General features: G+C 42.7%; 1 protein-coding gene across 2 annotated transcripts in view; it reads right to left on the bottom strand.

Annotated features, from left to right (window-relative positions):
* Positions 1-8862, bottom strand: part of SHTN1 (shootin 1) — a 56306-nt gene extending 47444 nt beyond the window's left edge. For both annotated transcript variants that reach the window (XM_054637074.2, XM_077182829.1), the window contains exons 1-2: positions 8651-8862; positions 1826-1878 (exon numbers count right to left, since the gene is read on the bottom strand). In XM_054637074.2, coding sequence (XP_054493049.1) covers positions 1826-1878; positions 8651-8708 — 111 coding nt within the window. In that variant the 5' untranslated portion in view covers positions 8709-8862. The remainder of the gene's footprint in view (positions 1-1825; positions 1879-8650) is intronic.
* Between the last annotated feature and the right edge of the window lie 12466 nt (positions 8863-21328).

Here is a 21328-nt window from a genome sequence, read left to right as displayed (position 1 = left end):
AACTAAGATACAAAGCAAGAGATGCTAAGGACCTTTAGAATTACTCTGCCCTCCCATAACACAAGGAATAGTTTCATTTCAGTATTGGCACTGGAAGCAAATATAACCATGAACTCTGTATCAGTAGATTTATTTTTTTTTTTTTTTGTGGAAGAAATGCACTTAGAGCCTCACACTTAACCACTTGAGTCCAAGCACTTGAACAATGAACCATGACTGCTTACACAAGCACACCAATTTGCAGGATGGAGATTTTGGAGGGAGAAAAGTTGCATAACAACTGAAAATCCAGCCCTGAGCACGTGTTTAACTGTTTGCTCAGCTGGGAATGTAATCCCCATAGGCTCAGGCTTGGGGGATTTTTGGGTGTTATGCAAGAATTCTGCAAAAGTTCAAAGCAACCTCGAGATGAAACACACAAGAGTAGCTAGAGATTTGCAGCTGTAGGAAAGGAGCCTTGTGAAAGAGAGGAGCAAGGAGGCAAGAAGAGCAGAACGGAAAAACAACCTCAGAACATCTCATTCCATCTCAATTTCAGAAATAAAATTTTTCATTGACATTCCCTTTGAAGGAATAAAAAAAAAAATAAACAAAAAAACCCCATAGCTCAAGGGAAGTCTCCCCATTCCTCCCTTCCCAGCTAAACAGAGCTTTGCTGAAGAAACACCAAAGCTGATGGAACTTGGGTTCAGGGCAAAGCTGGGGAGCCTGTTTTTCATGGGGTGTACTCATGTCCTGGCATGGCACTCCCCACATGTGACAGAAGCCAACAGCCAGCATGGGACAACCTGAAGGAACAGAGCAGTGCAGGGCAGGATGCTGAAACCACTCCCAGGCTGAAAATGGTTTGGAGACTGCAAGAGAAACCTGCCCAGGTGTTAAACGTGCTCCTACATGCCTCCCTTTCTGCTCTCAGAGACAGCATTCTGGGCTGGAGGAGTCTTGGTCCAAGTCAGTCTTATTCTTATTTTCTTCTGTGCATTTCCTCCAAACAGCAAAGAGAGAGGACAGATTTCCTGGGAATAGATCAGCAGAACAGGAATGCAGCAACAACCAAAGGGAAAAGGACAAGGAGGTCAGAGCACAGAGGGAATGAAGCACATTGTGCTGACCTCAGTAGAAATACAAATAATCTTTGCTGAATCATAAGTGTACATAAGTATCAAATTTTCTTCAACAATAAGAAAAGAGTTAAGGACAAGATCTTCTCAATACAGCCTTGAATTGAAACCTTTGTAACTAAAAATGACCATTCCAAAATGATTTCAAAAGAAGCTCAATTAAACCTACATATCCTGGCAGCTAACAGGGATTTAAAAACTAACAGATTTCTTACATCTTCAGCTCCCTCATACTGGAGAAGGAGAATTTTGCTTACAATACAGCGTAGCACTGACTCCCCTGCATTCCTCCCTACCTTCAGAAATCATATTCCTACATTATAAATGTTCAGAAGCTGAGGGAAGTTTTTCTCTTTTTTTTTTCTTTTCAGTAATTAAGTCCCCCATGCAAATGAAGCAATAATAAAACAAGACTTAGATCAAAAAGAAACAATTTTATCTGAACACATGACTTGGTCTATGCTCCCACTGATATCACATGCAAATCTGGTAAAGCAGCAAGCACTTAAAATATATTTACAGGAACTTTTCTGCAGTGGGACAACCAGAATAGTTGTGAGAGCTGCATTCATTGCTCCATAAAACACATAGGTACAAGTAATACTTATTATTATAAATTAACAGTGAACTCAAAAAAGCAGTCAACAATCTGCCACAGTCCACAAGGTGTTTCAGTATTAAATGAATAATTGGTTCATACAAACCTCTTCCTTCGTTTTCTTATTTTCTGCTCTAAGCTCTTCATATTCGCCAATAGCTACACATGGGGGAAAAAAAGAAAAAAAGTTAATATAGCAGTACCTCTTTCCAAATCAGTTCTCCAATTGATTAAATTGAAAACTCTTCTTTTGTCCATGCAGACTTCTTAAATAACATGGGTCATAAACTTCATTAATAGCCTGTTAATGTCCTATGAACTGGACAGCCCTCTAGAACTGAAGGAATTAGGAAGTGTCTGAAAAAGATGGTAGCTCCCCAAACAATCCATTTTTGATCAATGTAGAGTTAAATAATCTTATTGATTGGGTTAAAAAATTATAAAGTGGATATACTGGTTTGCAATGACCATTTTAAACCCACACTGGCTCAGGTTACAGATCAAGCCCATAAAGAATGGTTGGTGTGATATATGGGTTCTTGCAGAGCAGCTGATCCGTGCACCAGTAAAACCAGGGTCTCCCATCCATCCCTTTACTTCTCCATATGTACCCATAATTCCATGCCCAAGAAGCAGGAAAAACAATCAACAAAACAAAACAAAACAACAACAAAACACACACACAAAAAAAAAAAAACCCAACCAAAAAAAACCCAAACCAACAGATAGATGAACAAGCAAAAACTCACACTGGTGAAACATTGTATTTCCTACACAGGAGCACAAAGGCTGTGCCTCTTGGTCACTGCTCCACTGCCAAGCTATTCCCTGTTCCTCTCAGGAAAATAAGGGAAGAGACCTCTACCATCTAGATGCATGAAAACATCTAGAACATCTAGATGCATGAAAAGGAATGCAAATTGTACCAACAGAGTCAATTCAAGTTTCTTCATACTTGAAAACTGCTGGTGTTTGCTTGCCTTTAAGGCAAAGCCATTCTTGACACTCAATACTTTACAAATGACTGAAAAATGTAAATATAGATTTGCCCCACCCTTGACTGCTCTCTTCACACACTCCATGAACAGAGAACTCTGACTCATTAGCCCTGAAGGAGAAAATAACAGAATATTCTGGGCTATAGCTCTTAACCCACCCAACTATTCCCAGCCAACCCTGCTCTCTCTTACAGTAAAAGAGGAAAACCCCAAAAGAGCCAATATGAGTGAACACAGCACATTCCTCCACAACAGTGGCCTCACTTATTCACCAGCTTCTCACTCCACAGCTCAGCAGGCCAGAAGGGACTGTCCTGGAAACATATCAATACCCTCTATCAGTATTAAATTAAGCAAGTAACGTTGTATGCAGAAGCTCCTTTAATTATAACTTGGTCTTTTGATTTTCAGTTGTCAACCTGTGTCTCCTGAACCTGAATTTGCTAACAAAATGTAAGTATTATCTAAATTAGATGTTTTAAATATTAGGTACTTACTATGGCTGAATAGGACTTATTACTAAAACAAAGCCATAAGGGTAAAAGTATATAATGACTGTATTCACAATGAACAACAGGAAAGATACCTTCATTTACACAGAGTGAGATGGTGACTATTCCTACTCTTTTTATTAAAAACTTAATCAACCCCTTTCCTAAAGCTGCGTATTAAAAAACACAAGTTAAAGAAAAAAACCCCAAAGTTTAAAAATGCTACATGCATAAACTTCAGCATTTATATTGCAAACCAGGGCAGCCTTCCAGTCGATTGAGAGATATTCCATGCCAAATCAATCAGTAATGGATTTAAAATCTACTTATTTACTCAAAAAAATAAGTGGAGCTGTCAAAGGAAGCAAGTGTCACTCGACTGTTTTTGCTTCCACACCATGGACAAGGCATGTCTTTACTGGTACAGGCAGGAGAAAGAGCTGATGGTGCAAAAAGTCCTCTACTCCAGATGAAACAAGACATCCCAATTAAGTCATATCTTGTTGGTAGAAGTAAACTAACACCTGGCTTTTTGGATATATCATTAGAGACAGAATTACCCCTGTCAGCACCAGAAGCTTTAATGGAATTGCTGCCACCACATTGCTCCTCCCAGTGTACATGGAATAGGAAAAATCAGACCAAAAGTGCTGTGAAAACTCTCAAACAACAATGGCCTCCTACATGTACAGCATGCACAAGACTGTGAAGTGCTGTCAAAAGGATAAAAAATAGCCAAAAGGGATCAATTTTCCCCTTGTTCACCATCTTAGGCTCAAAGATACCTTCTGCTAAATCCAACTTATCAGCATTTCAACAGGATGCAGTAAGCATCAGCAGCACCAGCCAGGTGCACACTATTTTCAAATAAAGCCTGGGTGGCATTTTTAACACCTCCTTCTGTTGAGGGCAATCTATGGGACAGCATTAGCATTACACCCAGCACCTGACAATGACTCCAAACCCTGACTCACAAACCTTTAGCAGGCCTAAAGCTTACATGGGCAAACCAAGCTTTTGGTCAGGTATCAGTTGCATTTGCTGAAACCTACATGGCTCAATTACCTAACGGCTCTTTAAAAAATAAATAAAAAGCACCTGTGTAAGTACACAATGATAAGTGTTAGGTACAAATACTGTAAGTCTGCTCCTGTATCTGTGTCCCCATATGCCTTGATTTTACTCAAATTTGTGAAAGTGTACACAAGTAAATTTAATTAAACCCTGAATTTGCATCTTGCAGTCTTACACCTTCCTTGAAAAAACAGGGCAGGAAAACTAAACACACCACTGCCTGATAAAGACCAAGCACTAAGTTCACACAGAAAGACTTGCCTTCACAAGTTTCTGAAAAAAAAAAAGATAGGGTTCAACACAAGAAACTGAAGTGGAAAAACATCTGAACTCTAATACATTCAAGAAGGATGGGTTCTGCTGGGGAATTAATGTTGTGTACTAAGATATACACACAGGTACACAAGGAAAAAACAAATTACAGAGCAGGTGAAGACAGCAGCCAAGAAGGTGTCCTAAGACCATAAAAATTACCCATGTGCTACAAAGTAGAAGGAATTTGTCAGGCCACATTAGGAGCTTGTCAACAGCATACATTTAAAAGGTACTGCTCTGAGATATTGCTGTCAGATTGGCACTCTAGTCTGTTCCTAAGAAGATACATATAAAATGTTCCCTTATTCAAAGGTACTGACATTATAAGAAAAAGTTTAAAGAGATCAAATAGATCATAATAAAAGAAAAAGTATACAGAGCCACAGTGCTTGGGACTAGAGATTGGAAATCATCACACTTCATCAAATCCAGCCAACAAACAGAGAGCAAAGTTAGACCATTTGAAAATGAAGAAAAAAATAGGCAGTATAAACACCTTTAGTATATGTGTGGTTAGCAGCAGTTATTAACCACTGCAATGTAGCAAAGTGACCAGAAATGTGGCTATGACAGTACTGAAGTGTAATTTTACCTAGTTTGTAACTCCAGACACTTTGATCACTGACTCCTGTTTTCAACTGAACAAAAAAGGGACTATTGCAGAAGATGACTGTCTTTTAAGGGCAAGGTTCCAGCAGTGCCAATAAAACCAAAGACAAACAAGGCAATCTTCCAGGCAAGTAATCAATTACTGTTATGATTCAGCTGTTAGTCAACTTTGCTACCATTCCTCAGGTTCTACAACCAACCACTAAAATAACACAAAGTTTTGCCAATCTACCTTTTTTTGGTTTTGTTTTAAGTCTTACCCACAGAAATATAAGGGCCAGTTGAATAGAATGTACATCACTGGAAACATCATTTAAAGTACAGTGAGGCAATAGTAATATTTATAGTGAAACTGCTGTATTAAATCATGACATTTCAGAAAACTATTTGAGGATTAAAACTCAAACAACACTTTTAAGTCCAAATACCATCAATACAGAGATCTTGTTTCTTCATGATGCTCACCTTAAACTTAGTAATGGAGCAAGCTGAAGAATAATCAGTATCAGGTATCTGAGTCTAACACACAGGACTTGGAAAATTCAGCATGGATGAAAGATAAGAGTATCTTACACACAAACAGCTTCAGTGTCCTTGTTACTGCTCAGAGCTCTGCCAAGAAGCCAAGCAAATTTGCCCGAGCCCCAGAGAGCTTCAAATCTGCCACTGAGAATTGAGTGGGCAGCCACAAAACACCTGCCTCAGGTTCAATCTCCTGACCTTGGTGAGGAAAGTAAGAGCAGCAGCTGAAGTGTGACAGCAGTCAGCCACAGACACTGCTGTGGCACCACTCCTCAGACATTTCATGTACCTGGTGCCAGGCAAGCCTCTCAAGAGTAGAAAAACACATCCTGAAAAAGAAACCAAGCCAACAGCTACTGAATGAATGCTTTCTGAAACCTTTCCAAACCCATTTGCATTTTTCAGAAATCTGAGTACACATCAAAATGTTACAAAAACCTGAAGCCATACACTGCTCTGAACAAAATAAAGATAGGACACGCCTGTGTACCCATTACCCCAAATATTCAGACCCAGCAGATCCTTCCACCAACTGCATTTGTTTCCAAAATAATACTGTTATTTGCATTTGGAAGCAATAAACAAGAAAATTAAGAGACTTTGTTCAACAGACCATCCTAAAATTACTTGAGGGAAGTTGGTAGTATCTAAAATAGTCTTGTTTTGCTATCAATAAGAATGGAGGGGACACTATCTATTCCAAATTACAGTATATAAAGAGTTGGCAAATTTACTTGTCTACAGTAACAATGTATTTTATCTAATGACAAGAATAATTTCATTTATGTCATTACCTTTTCACTGCTTGAGTTTTTCACTCTAGGCACCAGACTCATCAGTTAACACAACTACTGATTTAACTATGTGTCCTACCTTTTTTTTTGCATAGTTTAAGATGTAAAACAGAGAGTATTTTAATTTTTTTTTCCACTAGCTAACTTTTTGCCTACAAAAAACAACTTTCTCACCAGCCACATCATCACAAAAGTGTATGTTAGCATAACAACAACACACCAAAACTCCTGTGTTAAGGATGAACATCCACTAAGAACAGAGCCTTACAGGACTGGATCTGCCAAGTACAGCTTCTATTTCAACAGCTCAGGTGGATCTGGGACAGCCAGTCCTCAAGTTACAGTAACTTTCCCTTGAACTAATTCTTCTAGTCCTGTAAAATTTCCTTAGACATTAAAGGATACCCAGCACACTGGAGGAGAAGACTTTCAGAGAGCAGAACTGAAGCCCTGCTCTAAACAATTTCAACAGGCTGTTTTCTCTAAAGAAAATAACACAAACTTGTCTTTTTTGCAACTTATCATTGTCACTTAAATAAATGCTCTCTTGGAGGCAACAGTACTGGAGGGAAGCAGTCAGTCAGCAAGAGAACCAGATTTTGAGCCATGTTTTTTGGTCTCAGATCACCTAAACACTCAGCTGTAAGATTATCATTTTATACCTAACGAATCCTTCCAAGGCAGAATCTATCTTGTGCTGATGGTAATTGTGAATTTCCGAAGCTGAGCATAAAGGAAAAACCCAAAAAGTGACAAAGCACGTCATAAATAGTCCATTAATATTCAAATGAAACTTGGTTAGGAAAAGCTTCTGCTAAACACAAAAGTGATGGAGCACATTTATGGTTAGAATGAATGACAGAAAGATGGGCACTGATCACACCCCTGTAATTTCACTCCTTTACACAACTTTGCCCAGTAGTTCCTTTCCAAATTGCCCCTCCCCGGCTCACAAGAGACCAGGAGAGCTCAGTAGTGGGAAATGCCAAAGGTGAATTCCAGCGCGGCTCCTTCACACCTCCTGCACATGCAGGAGGCAACACCGACCACTTGGTGCACGGGAAGATGTTCACAGTTCAAACAGTCTGGTGCACAGAAAGATGGTCACAATTCAAACAGATCTTCAAACGTTTCAATGTGCCCACCTGACCAACTAAGGCTGCAGCTTTGTCGGATCAACCTGGCTCAGGGACACAATGACCACGGGGGAGTTAAAAATGGCTCATGAGCACCCCAACTCCTTTCCACGCGCCTTCTTGCAGAGGATTAAGTATTACAGTGTTCTAGTTTCTGAGTCAGACTGTGCACTCGTGAAACTGAACATGCTGAAATTCTGGCCTTTCCTACTAAAGCACCGAAAGTGACTCACGCACGGCACCAAAGCGCCCAGGGTGCAAGTACTGAAAGTGCTACAGAAACCGACAGCGCATCAGGACAGCCCTGAGCCATCAGCGGGAACTTCGATCGCTGATGGGAACTGGGATGCCAGGAGTTCGATGGGTCGGGCCAGGGCCGGACCCTGCAGCACGGAGCGGGACATGGGACACGCTGACAGCTCAGCACGGCCTGGCTCAGCTCCACGTGAGGCTGAGCCCCTCGGAGGGACAGCGAGGAGAGCAGACTGTCACCCCTGGAGCTGTCCGGTCCTGCTGCTCCGAGCTCCCCGCCAGGGCAGCACCGAGCACCCACGGCCCATGTGCGGCACCGCCGCCTCCCGCCACCGCCATCGGCCCCCGCGACGGCCGCGCTGGCAGAGCCGCTCCGTCAGCGGGGCTGGAAAAGCCCGCAGAGATCATCGACTCCAAGCCACCTTCAGCCAGAGCGGGCACCTGCGGGGCGGCGAGGCGGCCGCGGCGGGCGCCCACATGGGGAAGAGCCAACACGTTCCACTGCCCTGCTTCATTTCATTAAGGCTTTTATTATTTCCCTCCGCACGGGCAGAGCAAGGGGCCTGGGAGCGGAGCCGGGGGACGCCCAGGCCGCGCCCGCCCCGCCGCGCCCCGTTCCCCCGGCGGGCGCGGAGCCCTCGCCCCGCGGCGGCCGCGCTCCCGCCGGCCGAGCCCGGGCCCGCGGCGGAGCGGGGGGAGCCGCTTTCTCCAGCGCCGGAGGCGGCGCCGCCCGCCCCTACCTTGGTCCTTCAGGCTGGCGAGGAGCTCCAGCTGCTTCTCCTCGTCGGAGCTGTTCATCCTGCCCCGCCGCCGCCGCCACGGGCCGGCGGCTGCCCCGCTGCGCTCCGCCCCGGCGAGCGCGGCTTCACCTGGCAGCGGGCGGGCGGCGGCGGCCGCAGCCCCGGGGCGCGGCGGGCGCGGCGAGCGGCCCGGCCCGCTCCGCTCTGCACATGCCCAGACTCCCGCGGCGCCCCAGTGAGCATGTGCGGGTGCGGGCACGGCGGGCCCGGCCCGGGGCGGGGGTCTCGGCTGCGGGAGCCGAATGGCAGATCGGTTCGGCTGGAATGGGCTGCGGGGGTCATGGAGCCCAACCTGTGAGCGAACACATCGGTGTCAACCACACCATGGCACTAAGCGCCACGTTTAGACTTTCTTTGAGCACCTCCAGGGATGGGGATTCTGTCACATCCCTGGGCAGCCCATTCCAATGTCTAATGACCCTTTCTGTGAAGAAATTCTTCCTAATGTCCAACCTAAACCTCCTTGCCTTAAGACTGTGCCCTCTTGTTCTGTCGTTGGTTTCCAGGGAGCAGACCCTGACCCCATCTGGCTCCAACCTCTTTTCAGAGAACTGTAGAGTGAGAAGGGCTCCCTGGAGCATCCTCCAGGCTGAATACCCTCGCTGCTTCAACTTCTCCTCGTAGGCCATCTGCTCCAGACACTCCACCAGCTTTGTTGCCCTTCCCTGGACTTGCTCCAGCACCTGTGTCCTTGCTGAATTGAGGGGCTCAGAACAGCACTGAAGGTGCAGCCTCACCAGTGCTGGGTACAGGGGAAGCATCATTTCCCTGGGCCTGCTGCCACACTATTCCTGATCCAGACCAGGATGCCTTTTTGGCTGCAGACCAGCACCCCCAGGTCCATTTCCACGAGGCTGCTTGCCAGCTGCTCTCCCCCAGCGTGTAGTGCTGTTGGTGTGGCCAAAGTGCAGCACTCTGCCCTTGCCCTTGCCCAGCCTCGTGCTGTTGGCCCTGGCCCATCCATCCAGATGTGTCCAGGTCCTGCTGCAGACCCCAGGCAAGGTCTCCCACAGTGTCAGTCCCCCATGAGCTGGGATTAAGCCCTCCTGATCCACTCCCCACACAGCTGCTGGTGTGTTACTGCATTTTTAATGTGCCCTTTTGCACAGCTTGCATAGCACAGCTTTCCACTGAGGAACCCTTGCCCAGAGAGAGGTGGGGACATAAAATGGTTGTTTGAGTGCTTTGTTACAAAGAAAACTAAAAGGTTTTAAAAGAACCCTGGAAGCTTGCATTACTGTTTGTGAGGATCCGAGGGAAAACAACTGCATGCCAGTGTCCAGCACTTTAAGGAAACTTTGGTACAACATTAGGGCAGAGGGCTTTGACAGAGACCTGCTGTGTTCACCTCAGAAGAACACGCTTCTCTCTGCTGTTCTCTGATGATCCCTTTCTGAAAAAGGAGAGGATCCAGTCATAATCTCTGTATTGAAAGGGTCACCTTACCCAGCTTACCCCAAGGCTGACAGTAAGGTGCAATGCAGAGTTTGCTTCTGTTCTATACATTCATACATTTTGCTGAGCTCCAGCAGCAGTCAGCTGAGCAGCAGCTATCTCCAGACTGACATGGGCAAAGGTACAGTTCATATGCCTCCCTCCCTCCCTCCCTCCTCCTTCTTTGGCAAACACCCATCAATCCCTGTGGCAGGCAGGTCAGAACACACTGACGTGGCAACATTAGTTAGAAATACCAGAGTGAAGGAAAAAGATCCTGCTGCAAAAAGTTGCTCAGTCCTCTTGTCTCCTTTGTCCCATACAGTATCCTCTAGTTTTCCCATTTTTACCTAGTAAATCTTTAAAACATGAAGAGACTCTCTATGGATGATTTACAGTACTTTCTGTCCTACAGGTAGTTAATGACACGTGTAACATCCTGGAGAGAAGCCATAGGAACCATGTGAGCTGTGCTGATGTCTCAGAGGCATGATATGCCCCAAGGCAGCAGCAAGTTCATAGGCTAGTCAGCTTATTTTGATCTCATCAGCACAGAACACCCTTAACTGTACCAAATGCAAAGTTATGGATTTGTGCTCCTAGTCATATGCAAAGAATGGGAAATCACCTTGGAAAACGAAGGCTCTGTACAGGAAGTGGGAGGCAAAGTGCAAGCAATTATGTAAGTGCTGTCAGAAAGTTACTGCTGCAGAAGAATGGGGGTATGCTGACAGCAGGGTAAAAAGTTTCTTCTGTAACACTGACAGGACCAAATAAATTTTCAGTATCCACTTAAAAAATGGTACAAAAAATTTAAAGAGAAAGCACAAGAGAAAAAAAAAAAAACCTAAGGTCTGAGAAGAATGCTTTGCAATGAGAGACCTTAAACCCTTGATCTTTTTAATTGAGCAAAAAGGAAACAAATTATTTGGTTATGGCAGTTTCAATATTTGAGGGCTTTTCAGCCTAGTGGAAAAGAGTCAGCCAGAATCTCTGTAACCAGAAGCTGAATGTAAAAGCTACAAATAAAGCCACACATCAATAAATGCCTCCATTTGAAGGAACACAGAGGTCCCATTTAGGTCCTTGGAGTTCTGGGATGACCTTGGTTTTGAATAGCCCCCACTTTAAGTCAGAGAAGTTTTGCCAGTGTTTTACTTTTTAGTGTCCTTTCTTGGGCTGTCTTGTTGGCTTCCCTTCAGCCACAGGTCTCCTTCCAAGTCCCTCTTCCCACTGCTGATATCATTCCCTTTCATTTCCAAACCAATTTCCTTTATGCAGTGCAATAGCAGGATTTGCAAAAGAGTCATTGTAGGGTTGCTTATCCCTGCACAGTGCCAAGACACTGGACATTTTCATCCTCCAACAATGTTCTGTCTGTTGTATGCAGCCAGAACAGGGCATAAAATCCCTTTGATATCTGCAAAGACTGCAAGTCAATTCTTCCATTATTTTATTTGTTTACTCAAGTTAAAGTAATATGTCCACATCAAAAGAATTCACTTCCATAGTTTCTATATTAGGGCTTCATAATTTTTCTTTTTGTTTTTATTCACTTATGTTTACATCCAGTTACAATACTTTGAAAAGTCAGCATTTAAAACAAGGATCTCCTTGTTTCAGGCCATGCTGGTTGCAAGAACAGGATGGCTGTCACTGCAGTAGTATTATTTATTATTACTATAGTAATAGTAGTAGTAGTGATAATAACAATAATATATTAATCAATTGTTGCTAATATTTTTCTAAGTTAGGAGATAGCTGAAAAGTTAACTCTATTGCTAATAACTGATGTCCTTTGGGAGACCAAAATTCAGATGGATTCATCATAGCTCTAAATTCCACCAACTCATGGTTGCAATGGGCGAGAATCTGCCTGATATTCTCAATTACACAGCCATCAATCATACAAAGTAGGCTACTTACAGGTAAAAAAAGAAAGAAAATAAAAAATACTGGAAGTTCTAACTTTGTCTTACTTTGGGATAGATCTTGGGGAGGTGTTGGACACCTCCTGTTATTCTGCTGCTTGAACCTATTGCAAATGATCAGTTCCCAACAGGTGTGTGTAACTCAAGCTGATGTACCTGCTTGCATATCATTTTTTCAACTTTTTCCATGGTTCACCTCTTGGATGGGACTTTGATGAGTAATCTGTCATTTGATGGACTTGGCAAGTTGAAAATATTGCAATATGACAAACTGGAGAAGGTTGCAGTGATTAGTCATATAACTCCTAAATTCATAAGATCTAGAGTGAAGACCTAGGAATTCATAGCATAGTAGAATCTTTGAATTTTGAAATTTTGAAATTTTTAATAATTAAATTTGAAACAATCATCATGTGTATGAACAACTTTGTCCTGGGACCACCTGGAAACATTAAGTGTGTATTTTATCACTAGTAAAGTGTAAACTTTATCTATAAATCCTTGGACTTTTATCTATAAATCCTTGGACTCATATTTTGGCTATTTAGCATAACAACACTCATAACTGGGCGTACAGAAGTAAATATTTTGATACCCTCTCAAATAGGTACAACAGTCAGGAAGTTGATGTGGTTGTTATCTATCTATCTATCTATCTATCTATCTATCTATCTATCTATCTATCTATCTATTCTATCTATTCTATCTAAAATATGCATATTTGTCGCAGACATTTTTCATTAAAAATCCTTTCCTTAGGATTTTTTCTTTCTGAGAAGCTGAGAGGCCTCAGAAACAAAATGTAAACAATGATTATCTGCATTGTGGAATGCAACAGGTGGATCTGGGATTGGTCTCATGTAGATGTTTAGAATTAATGGCCAATTATGGCACAGCTAGCTCTCTCTCTGTCCGAGCCACAGACCTTTGTTGATTCATTCTTTTCTATTCTTAGCCTAGCCTTCTGATGAGAACTTTTTCTTCTATTCTTTTAGTATAGTTTTAATGTAATATATATCATAAAATAATAAATCAAGCCTCCTGAAATATGGAGTCAACATTCTCATCTCTTCCCTCATCTGAAAACCCCTGTGAACATCATCACACATATTCCCATTCCTCATTTCTGGATAAAGTTTACTCAGACCTTCTAATGGATACCAAGGCAGCCTTAACTCTCCCCCATAAATAAACCCCCACCATCTCCAAGAACAAAGAGCAAGGAAGGGAGCAGTGGACCCCTCTGGCTGGGAGAGAAAGGCGTTCCCTGGGGAAGCAGTGCAGCCCATCAGTCCCTGCAAAGCCTGAATTGGCTCCTGAGGGTTCATCACCCTCCTGTTGAGGAGAGCTACCTGGTGGAAAGAGCCGTGACTGCAGGCTGAGCACACCCTCAGGGCACCACTGCAGCCATGTGTTTACTACTTCCAGAGCACTCAGATTTTATGAGAAGTGGGGGGACAAGATAAAATAAACTACATAATCACTGCACAGATAAACAACTATCAATAAACTGGGAAAAAAAAAAAGAGAAATGGCAGTAGCTATTTGAGCATCTAATTAACAGGATGAATAAGACTAAGCAGCTTGTTATGCTGAGGTAATGTATATTTTTCCATCAAACCAATCAGTGCTGAATAATGACCGGCATAATATATTAGGGTAAATATAAGCACTTCTTGTCTCCCTAGGACAGAAACTAACTAATCAGCACACATTCAAACTGGAGTATAAGTATGATTAAAGATAAAAAAACCCCTCAGATAATACAGATTCATTTGGAAAAACTTTAACCATTTGATTAGAGACACTAGCATGATCTTTGCTAGTCATCTCCATCTAGGATGGCAAACATGTCTGTCTCTGCACAGCAAAAAGGCACAAATTGATTGGGGGATAAATCAGAGGAAGATTAAGTATTTATCATGGCATTTTTAAATGCTCTAATTGTACCATAACTGACAATCCTGGATATTAAATTTGCAACTGTAAACTATAACTAGGCAAATTAAATCTACTCACCCTTCCTAGCAGTTCATTGTACTTTATGGATGCTCACCTCATGTAATTTGGTTGAAATGGGTGCATCCTCTATCTTCAAGCAAAGACAGGTGGTGAATTTCACCCACTGAGGTGTGAACATCTGCCAACACCTGTGAGGAGACATATTTAGAGATAACAAATAGCTCACTAGTGAGATGTCCCACGCTTCCAGCCTGTCAGAGACAAATACCACACTTTGGCAGAGTTAGAAACTGAGTCACTTTTCAGACCCCTTTCCTCAAATGGGGAACCCTGTTTCACCATCACTGGGGAGGCTGTTGTTGCAGTGGCTTTTATGAGCTCCTCTGGGGTTCTTTACTTTGCTCTGCAGCAGTTTGGACAACTGGGCTGCCAGAGCAAAGAAGAAGAGAGGTTGTACAGGGATCTTTAAAACACTAGGTGTTATGTGATGGTAAATGACAATAGCAAAAAAGTTCTTTTTTTTTTTTTTCCCTAGGAGGAAGGGATGATCTATTAAAAAAACAAAAAACCAAAACACCCTAGCCACATAGGATCATAGGATCAAATATGTCTGTGCTCATAATTTCATGGTGACACATGGACATAATCTGATTTTGGTGTGAACAGGTATTTATGATGGGACAAATCTTAGGGAAACAGCACTCTGCAAGCTGATGAAGTGTCACTGAATACAAAAACTTCTTCCTTAGTAAGTTATTCCTGGAGCTTGCAGTGCTGTTTCATACCTTGTTCTTTGATAAACAACTAACATCATGTCAAACTAAATAATAAAATCAGTTAGTTAGGAACTTAATACATTACAATACAACAGTCAAGGTCTTTTGGTACTGATCATAAGCATCTTAAAAGACCATTCATTATGCATAGCTTTTGAATTCAAAGCCACTGTTATTTTGCCTACGTCTTTAGTACGCTGATCTGCAAAGTTGCCATCATAATTAATTTCTACAGAAGGGGCAAGTCATTTCACTTTTATTAAGCAATTTTGCAGCTTATGAAAAATAACCCATTGCCCTGCTTCCTCAACACACTTTCCATCTAGTATTTATGTGCAACTGGAGCCACTTTGTCTGTCTCTCTCTCCCTCTCAGTTGAACTTTGCATACAGCTCAACAGCAGTTGATGCTTTTGTTCCTGTTGCAGACTTGTCCCTTTTCTGGTGCTTGCACTACCTCCATTTTTCCACATAATTAGGGTCAGATGCTAGTTCCCTGAATTAAAAGGCATTTGGGCTCTCCTTCCAACAAGCCTTTCTACTCCCTTCTTGCAAAACAAAGCTGTCACATGCATTCTTTAGCTGGTGTTGGATTACATTACACCACTTGACCACACTTACTACATTAAGATAATTATGCCAGGTATTTTGCTGATAAAAATCACCATGGCATTATTGTGTGCTGTGGAAATCTATCAGTTCATGTCAGCAGAAAATTGGGTTCTTTGTAAGAATTTAGGGACAAACCTCAAAGTTGCCATAAGGATTCTCACCAGCTTAAGCAGCATTTCTGGAAGTCCTTCAACAATGCAAAAGGAAAGGGACCAAGGAGTAAGTAAATTTATTTCCATAAAAATACCCCACAAACTTTCTGCCACTTGCAGAAACTGTACAGCATCAGTAGAGAGAAATTCAGCCTTTGCAACACTTGATTTTGCTGATTTGCAGTGCCACAGGCCAGCTCCTACAGCTGACACAAGCACTGCTCCTGTCTGTACTATAAACAGAGATAAAGAAATTCTGTAATGAACCTTGAACTAGAAAGTCTGAGAGGATTATACAGGGCTGTTCATGAAGGATAAAAAACTGCTCTCAGTGGAGTTTTACTGGTACTAAACTTGGCCCAGAATGTTAAAATTTAAGAGAACTCCCTGCTTTGCCCTGTGGCTGCTCCGCATTAAATGGACTTTCAAAAAGCTGCAAGTTCCCACCAGAGTTTGAAACCAAGAATCACAGACAGTGAAAATGGAATCCAGTGTGCCCACAAGGGATTGCTCCCACGGAGCCTTTTGGTCAACAAGACACTCCAGTGTGTCTTCTCTATCAGAGCAGGTCATACAATGCCTCCTAAGAGTGACATTGAGGGGAAAAATCCTGCTTGACATGCTGGTTCCCAGTAACCATCTTCAGTTTAAAAATATTCTCAGTTCACCCCATTTTATCACAACAAATTCCTTGGATGAGAGCATATACTATTTTATCACCAGAAGTAGTATATATGATATTCTCACCCTGCCAATGCTATTTTTCTACATTAAGGTTTTTTCATTAATATAAATGACAAATCAGGCATTAGCCACATCTCTGGGTCTGATCAGTCAGTTATGTGCTGGCTTAATTGCATTACTTTTAACTGACTTGCTTCACATTCCAAATATCAAGCATATCATTACTCATGTATAATAAATATACAATAAGTATAATAAAATATCCTAAAGCTGTGTGAAAATATTGCTTTTATGCAAAAAAATGGAGGTAGTCTCAGAGAAGAAAGATATTTCCTACATTGTACAAAACTAGTGCAATGAAACAATCTAATAAATGAGAGTGTTCTCACAAGGTGAGTTGTTTTGTCAGTTGAGTGCTTGAAATGCTATCTAATGTCTCTGTGGAAATGGCTGAAAGAAACAACAGATGTCTCAGATTTTTGCCTTTCATGTCTTATTAAAATCAAGGAAAGATGGAAAGGCAAACAAAGGGTTACTCATCATTTTTCTCTCCCTGGAAGAAGTTCCTATGAACACCACCTACAAGAAGAGGCAGTGATAACTGAAAGACAAAAAGCAATTTAGATAATGATGAACATTTATAAAAGAAAAGATTCATTAAGAACACTATTCCCAAGGATAAAAGGTGGAAAGGAGACAAGAAATTCTGCAAGCAGCTGATGTGAATAGTGTGGCAGTGCCACTGCAGCCTCCAGCAGAGCCATCTTGTGTTGTTCCCTGCCACTCACATTCACTGAGGAACCCGAATGGGAGCCTTGTGATCTGATTCGTGCTGCATATTTTTGACTTCACTCCCTCATTCAGACTCACAGCTCTGGCCTCTGAGGCACCTCCCTGCTCTGCAGGGACTGAGCAGCTCTTGCCTAAGTAAGGCTCAGGGATTTGGGGCATCTTGCTGGATGTTTGCATCAGGCTGTTCCACTGTCACCACCTGAGACATCCCCAGCTCCTGCTGTCATCCACTCCCCACGCTGCCTTACATGTGAAGCAGCAACGTTTGCCACTGTTCATTATCTGCTAAACTACAGGAATTATTAAAATCTGCTTCACATTGCTATGGTAGCCACTCACACTTTGCTCTAGAAGCCAAAGTAAACACCCAATCCCTTGTTCTGTTATTTTCTCCTTCTGTTTCTGCAGGAAGATGAGTATGTAATTTGCATTGGCTATACCAAGCATCTCCTGATAAGATGAGGATCTTATCAGGCTATCTTAGAGAAAATGCACATGCAAAATGTGACCCAAGCAGTATTTCTGAGCCCCATTTCAGCACAGCCTGGGGAGCACATGCCCAGCCACCACGCTGAGTGTGTGTGTCACTGTGTGCTGGGAGTCACACCTGGATGGCTGCAGGTCCTGGCATTCCCTGAGGACACCTCTGCTGCCACTCCCACACCTCCACAGGCAAAGTTCTGAACCCATCCAGGCTGTGATTGGCAGCACTTGATGAGGCTTTCGAGAGAAGATGCCAGAGAAGAGATCAGACTGTTCTGCAGTAAAAGCCACTTAGAGGAGATGTGCAGAAATCCAGCTGAAATACATAAAAAAGTAAAATAATAATCCTACTTTTGAATTCCTGGGCCAAAATACTGCAGAGGAGTTCACACAGAATAAGTTGGCTTTGATCTTAAAAATTTTACACTTCAAATAAGGAAACTGAGGAGACAGTGTTTCATTCCTTAGTTATTTTCATTTAAGGCCTGAATCCCAAGGTGCTGATACCAATGGGATGTGCTGATGCTAAGTGCCACTGAAAATTGACAAAAATCAGTTTTTAAACCATTCAGTAAATGACCTCATACATAATGCCAAAGGCCTCAGGCACTGGAAAAGATTGTGCTGATGGGTGGTATATGGGAACTTGTCTTTAGACAAGGCTGTCCTTAAATAGAGACCATAGAACAATTTAAAAACCCCCAAAACTTCTAATTAATTAATTTTTGGACACTCCCTACAAAGATTCAGACCTTTTATTTACATACAGATGCATGAGAATCAAAACACTTCTGTACCTTCTGTAAAAGTTTTTTTACTAACTGTAAAGCTGTGTTGCATACATGTCTTTATAAGGTTTACTTTTGTTTATAGAATTGCCAAAATTTAATGATGTGGACTAAAGCATTCAGTGGCAAGTTTCTGAGTAAAACCAAATTTGGGGTTTGTTTCAGTAGTTACACTGCCACTAATTTTTCGTTCCTTAAGGAAAAAAAAAAAAATCAAACCTACACCAAAACAAATTACTGCTGCTTGGTTGGGAAGCTGTAGCACCTCACCACCTTGTGGCAGCTCTAAAAACCCAGCCAGGGATCCCTGTGGTGGCTGGGAGACTTGTTGGCCACAGAGTTTGGTTTTGTCAAAGCAGAACACCAGGAGAGATGGGGCCAGGGCATCCTGGAGAGCACAGCCTCTGTTCTGCCTGGGTCAGAGCAACCCAGAGATGGGCTCTGGAAAACCCACCCTAAATGATCATCATGGACAGGGAAAGCTGAACCCTATCCTCACCTGCCTCCTCTCCTTCCCCTCCCTAGGTTTAATATGCTATAAATTAGGAAATGCCTCTAGGTGATGTTATAAGACAAACCCAAAACAACTGCCCTTTTGAAGATGACCTGTCAGGTGTTCCACTTTGCAAAGAAAATATTTGGGCATGTGTGCCCTAAACAAAGGTTCTAATCTTGACAATTCTTCGCTGGAGCAGGAATTTACAGCTGCAGGTGCAGGGTGAGGGAAGGGGAAAGGGAATGCTGTGAAGGGGGCACTAACCCCTCTATTAGGCCAGGCTGCTGTAGCATGCATTCCTGTCTCAGGACAGGATTACAGCTGCAAGTCCAAGCAGCTGCATCCCCTCCAGAGAGGGGAAGATACAGAGCCACTCTCTGTTCACTCTCTGCTGGGATTGAAGTCAAGTCTCCCATGCCTGTGGTACAGCTCCTGTGAGATAAGAGATTCATCCCTACACTTTGTGCAACACCACCAGCTCCAAGATGTTTCCAGACTACCTGTTGAAATAGGTATAGAGTGGCTTAGGTATTGAAAATAAGTGTAGAATGGCTTTGTCACAAAAATGCCACACCAATACACTTCCACCCTGGCTTTGGGTCCTCGCCCTGAATGAACTCATCTACAGCCACAGCAGCATTTGAAGAATCCCTCCCTTCCACCAAACACATCCTCAGGCCTCCAAACCACTCCAGAGGCATCAGAAGAGCCAAAACCAGGCAGTCTGTCTTGAACAGCAGATTTCTTTGGAACAAATGCTTGGCAAAAAAAAATGGTTTTACATTTTTGCTTCCTGCAGTGCCTCAGAATGGTGTCTGTTTAACTAGCATGTGCTTATTAATCTGGTAAGGAAGGCATTCTGGTGTGGTTAGTGAAAAACACAGGCAATTGTGTCTTGTGTGGGAGACAGTCCAGCTTGCCAAGCTTGTCTCAACAGCCTGCTCTGCCCTATCATTTATGAATAACTATTTTACTTCTCTAAGGAAACCAGCTCTATTTTATGGAAGTAAGGGTGATCTTCTGACCAAATCCATTGGTAAAAAGGTCTGAAAATGAAGGCAGCTTGCAGAAGCGAGAATTGCTGCCCATCTGGGGAGAGCTGGCACTGTGGGTCTATGAGATCTCCAGCCCTGGCTCTGGTGCCAGCATCAGGGTCAGTAATGAGTCTCAGGCCCATCCAGATCTGATATTGGCAGGCACCAATGGCCATTTAGTCTCCCTTCTTTCTGCTGAAGAACAACAGACTGCAGTCAAAAAACACTCCAAATTGTCCCACTCACAAGTCATTCATACAATTTACCCATGCTGGCAGATGCTAATACCTTTCTGTCTCTTTCTGGAAGCTAGATTTATTTTATCAACAAATAAATCTTGAGCCAGTCTGAGTTGGCAACCTAAAGATGAACAGTTTGAATTTCAATTTCCTCTCTTATGCAGTTTCACCAGACCACATTCCTGTGTGTCCAGAACTACTGAAAGCCAGACACACTTTGAGTAAATATACATTTTCTAACTCTGCTGCTTCTAATGCTCTACTGTCTTTGTCTCTAGTGTCTTAGTATCTCAGTAACACTTTTGAAATATGTCTTAGCCTTGAGTTCCAGGTTAAGCACCAACTGGATTTTATCAAGCAACAGAAAATCATCCTCCCATCAGGAGCTCAGGAGGAAATATCTTGAAAATACCAATTGCTTTCCAGTTCTCTGATATGTGAGAGGAAGCCAACTGCCTCAGTGGATCTGCAGCAAGTTCAAGGTGTGTACAAATGGTCAAGTAATGCAAGTTGGACAGAAATGTATGAAAATAGGAGTAGCAGGGGAAATATTAAACAAACAAAGACTAGGTCAAATCCCAATAGGAATGAGTTTACAGTGAGGTGGGCAGTATTTAACATAGGAAATCAACATTCTGGTGTGCACTTTGTCTTGCCCTGCATTTCTGCCCTCTTCATTTCTTTCAGCTGCTCAGCCAATGGAAAACATTGCACCGATGAGGTATTTTCCATGTCCTTCAGGTTCCAGTTTCCTCTGCTCATAAAGCCCACCACCCACCCTTTAGAGCTATGGGATTTCATAGCTGGAATTTCTCAGGGCTCTATTCAGCCTGTCTGCACTGCAGTGGCACCTGACCAACCCTGTGATGGTGGTCACAGGGGTCTGGGGATGAGGGAAGAGACGAGGATCTGACTCCATCTTTCAGAAGGCTGGATTTATTATTTTACGATATATATTACATTAAAACTACACTAAAAGAATAGAAGGAAAAGTTTCATCTCAGAAAGCTAGCTAAGCTAAGAATAGAAAAGAATGACTCAACAAAGGTCTTTGGCCCGGACAGAGAGAGTCAGCTGGGCTGTGATTGGCCATAAACTCCAAACATCCACATGAGACCAATCCCAGATCCACCTGTTGCATTCCAGAGCAGCAGACAACCATTGTTCACATTTTTGTTTCCGAGGCCTCCCAGCCTCCCAGAAGGAAAAACCCTAAAGAAGGATCTTTAATGAAAA

The sequence above is a fragment of the Agelaius phoeniceus genome, chromosome 9 (genome assembly GCF_051311805.1).
Source record: "Agelaius phoeniceus isolate bAgePho1 chromosome 9, bAgePho1.hap1, whole genome shotgun sequence".
In the NCBI taxonomy this organism is placed as follows: Eukaryota; Metazoa; Chordata; class Aves; order Passeriformes; family Icteridae; genus Agelaius; species Agelaius phoeniceus.
The sequence above is the reverse complement of the archived record's forward strand: the minus strand, read 5'-3'. Positions and strand labels throughout refer to the sequence as shown.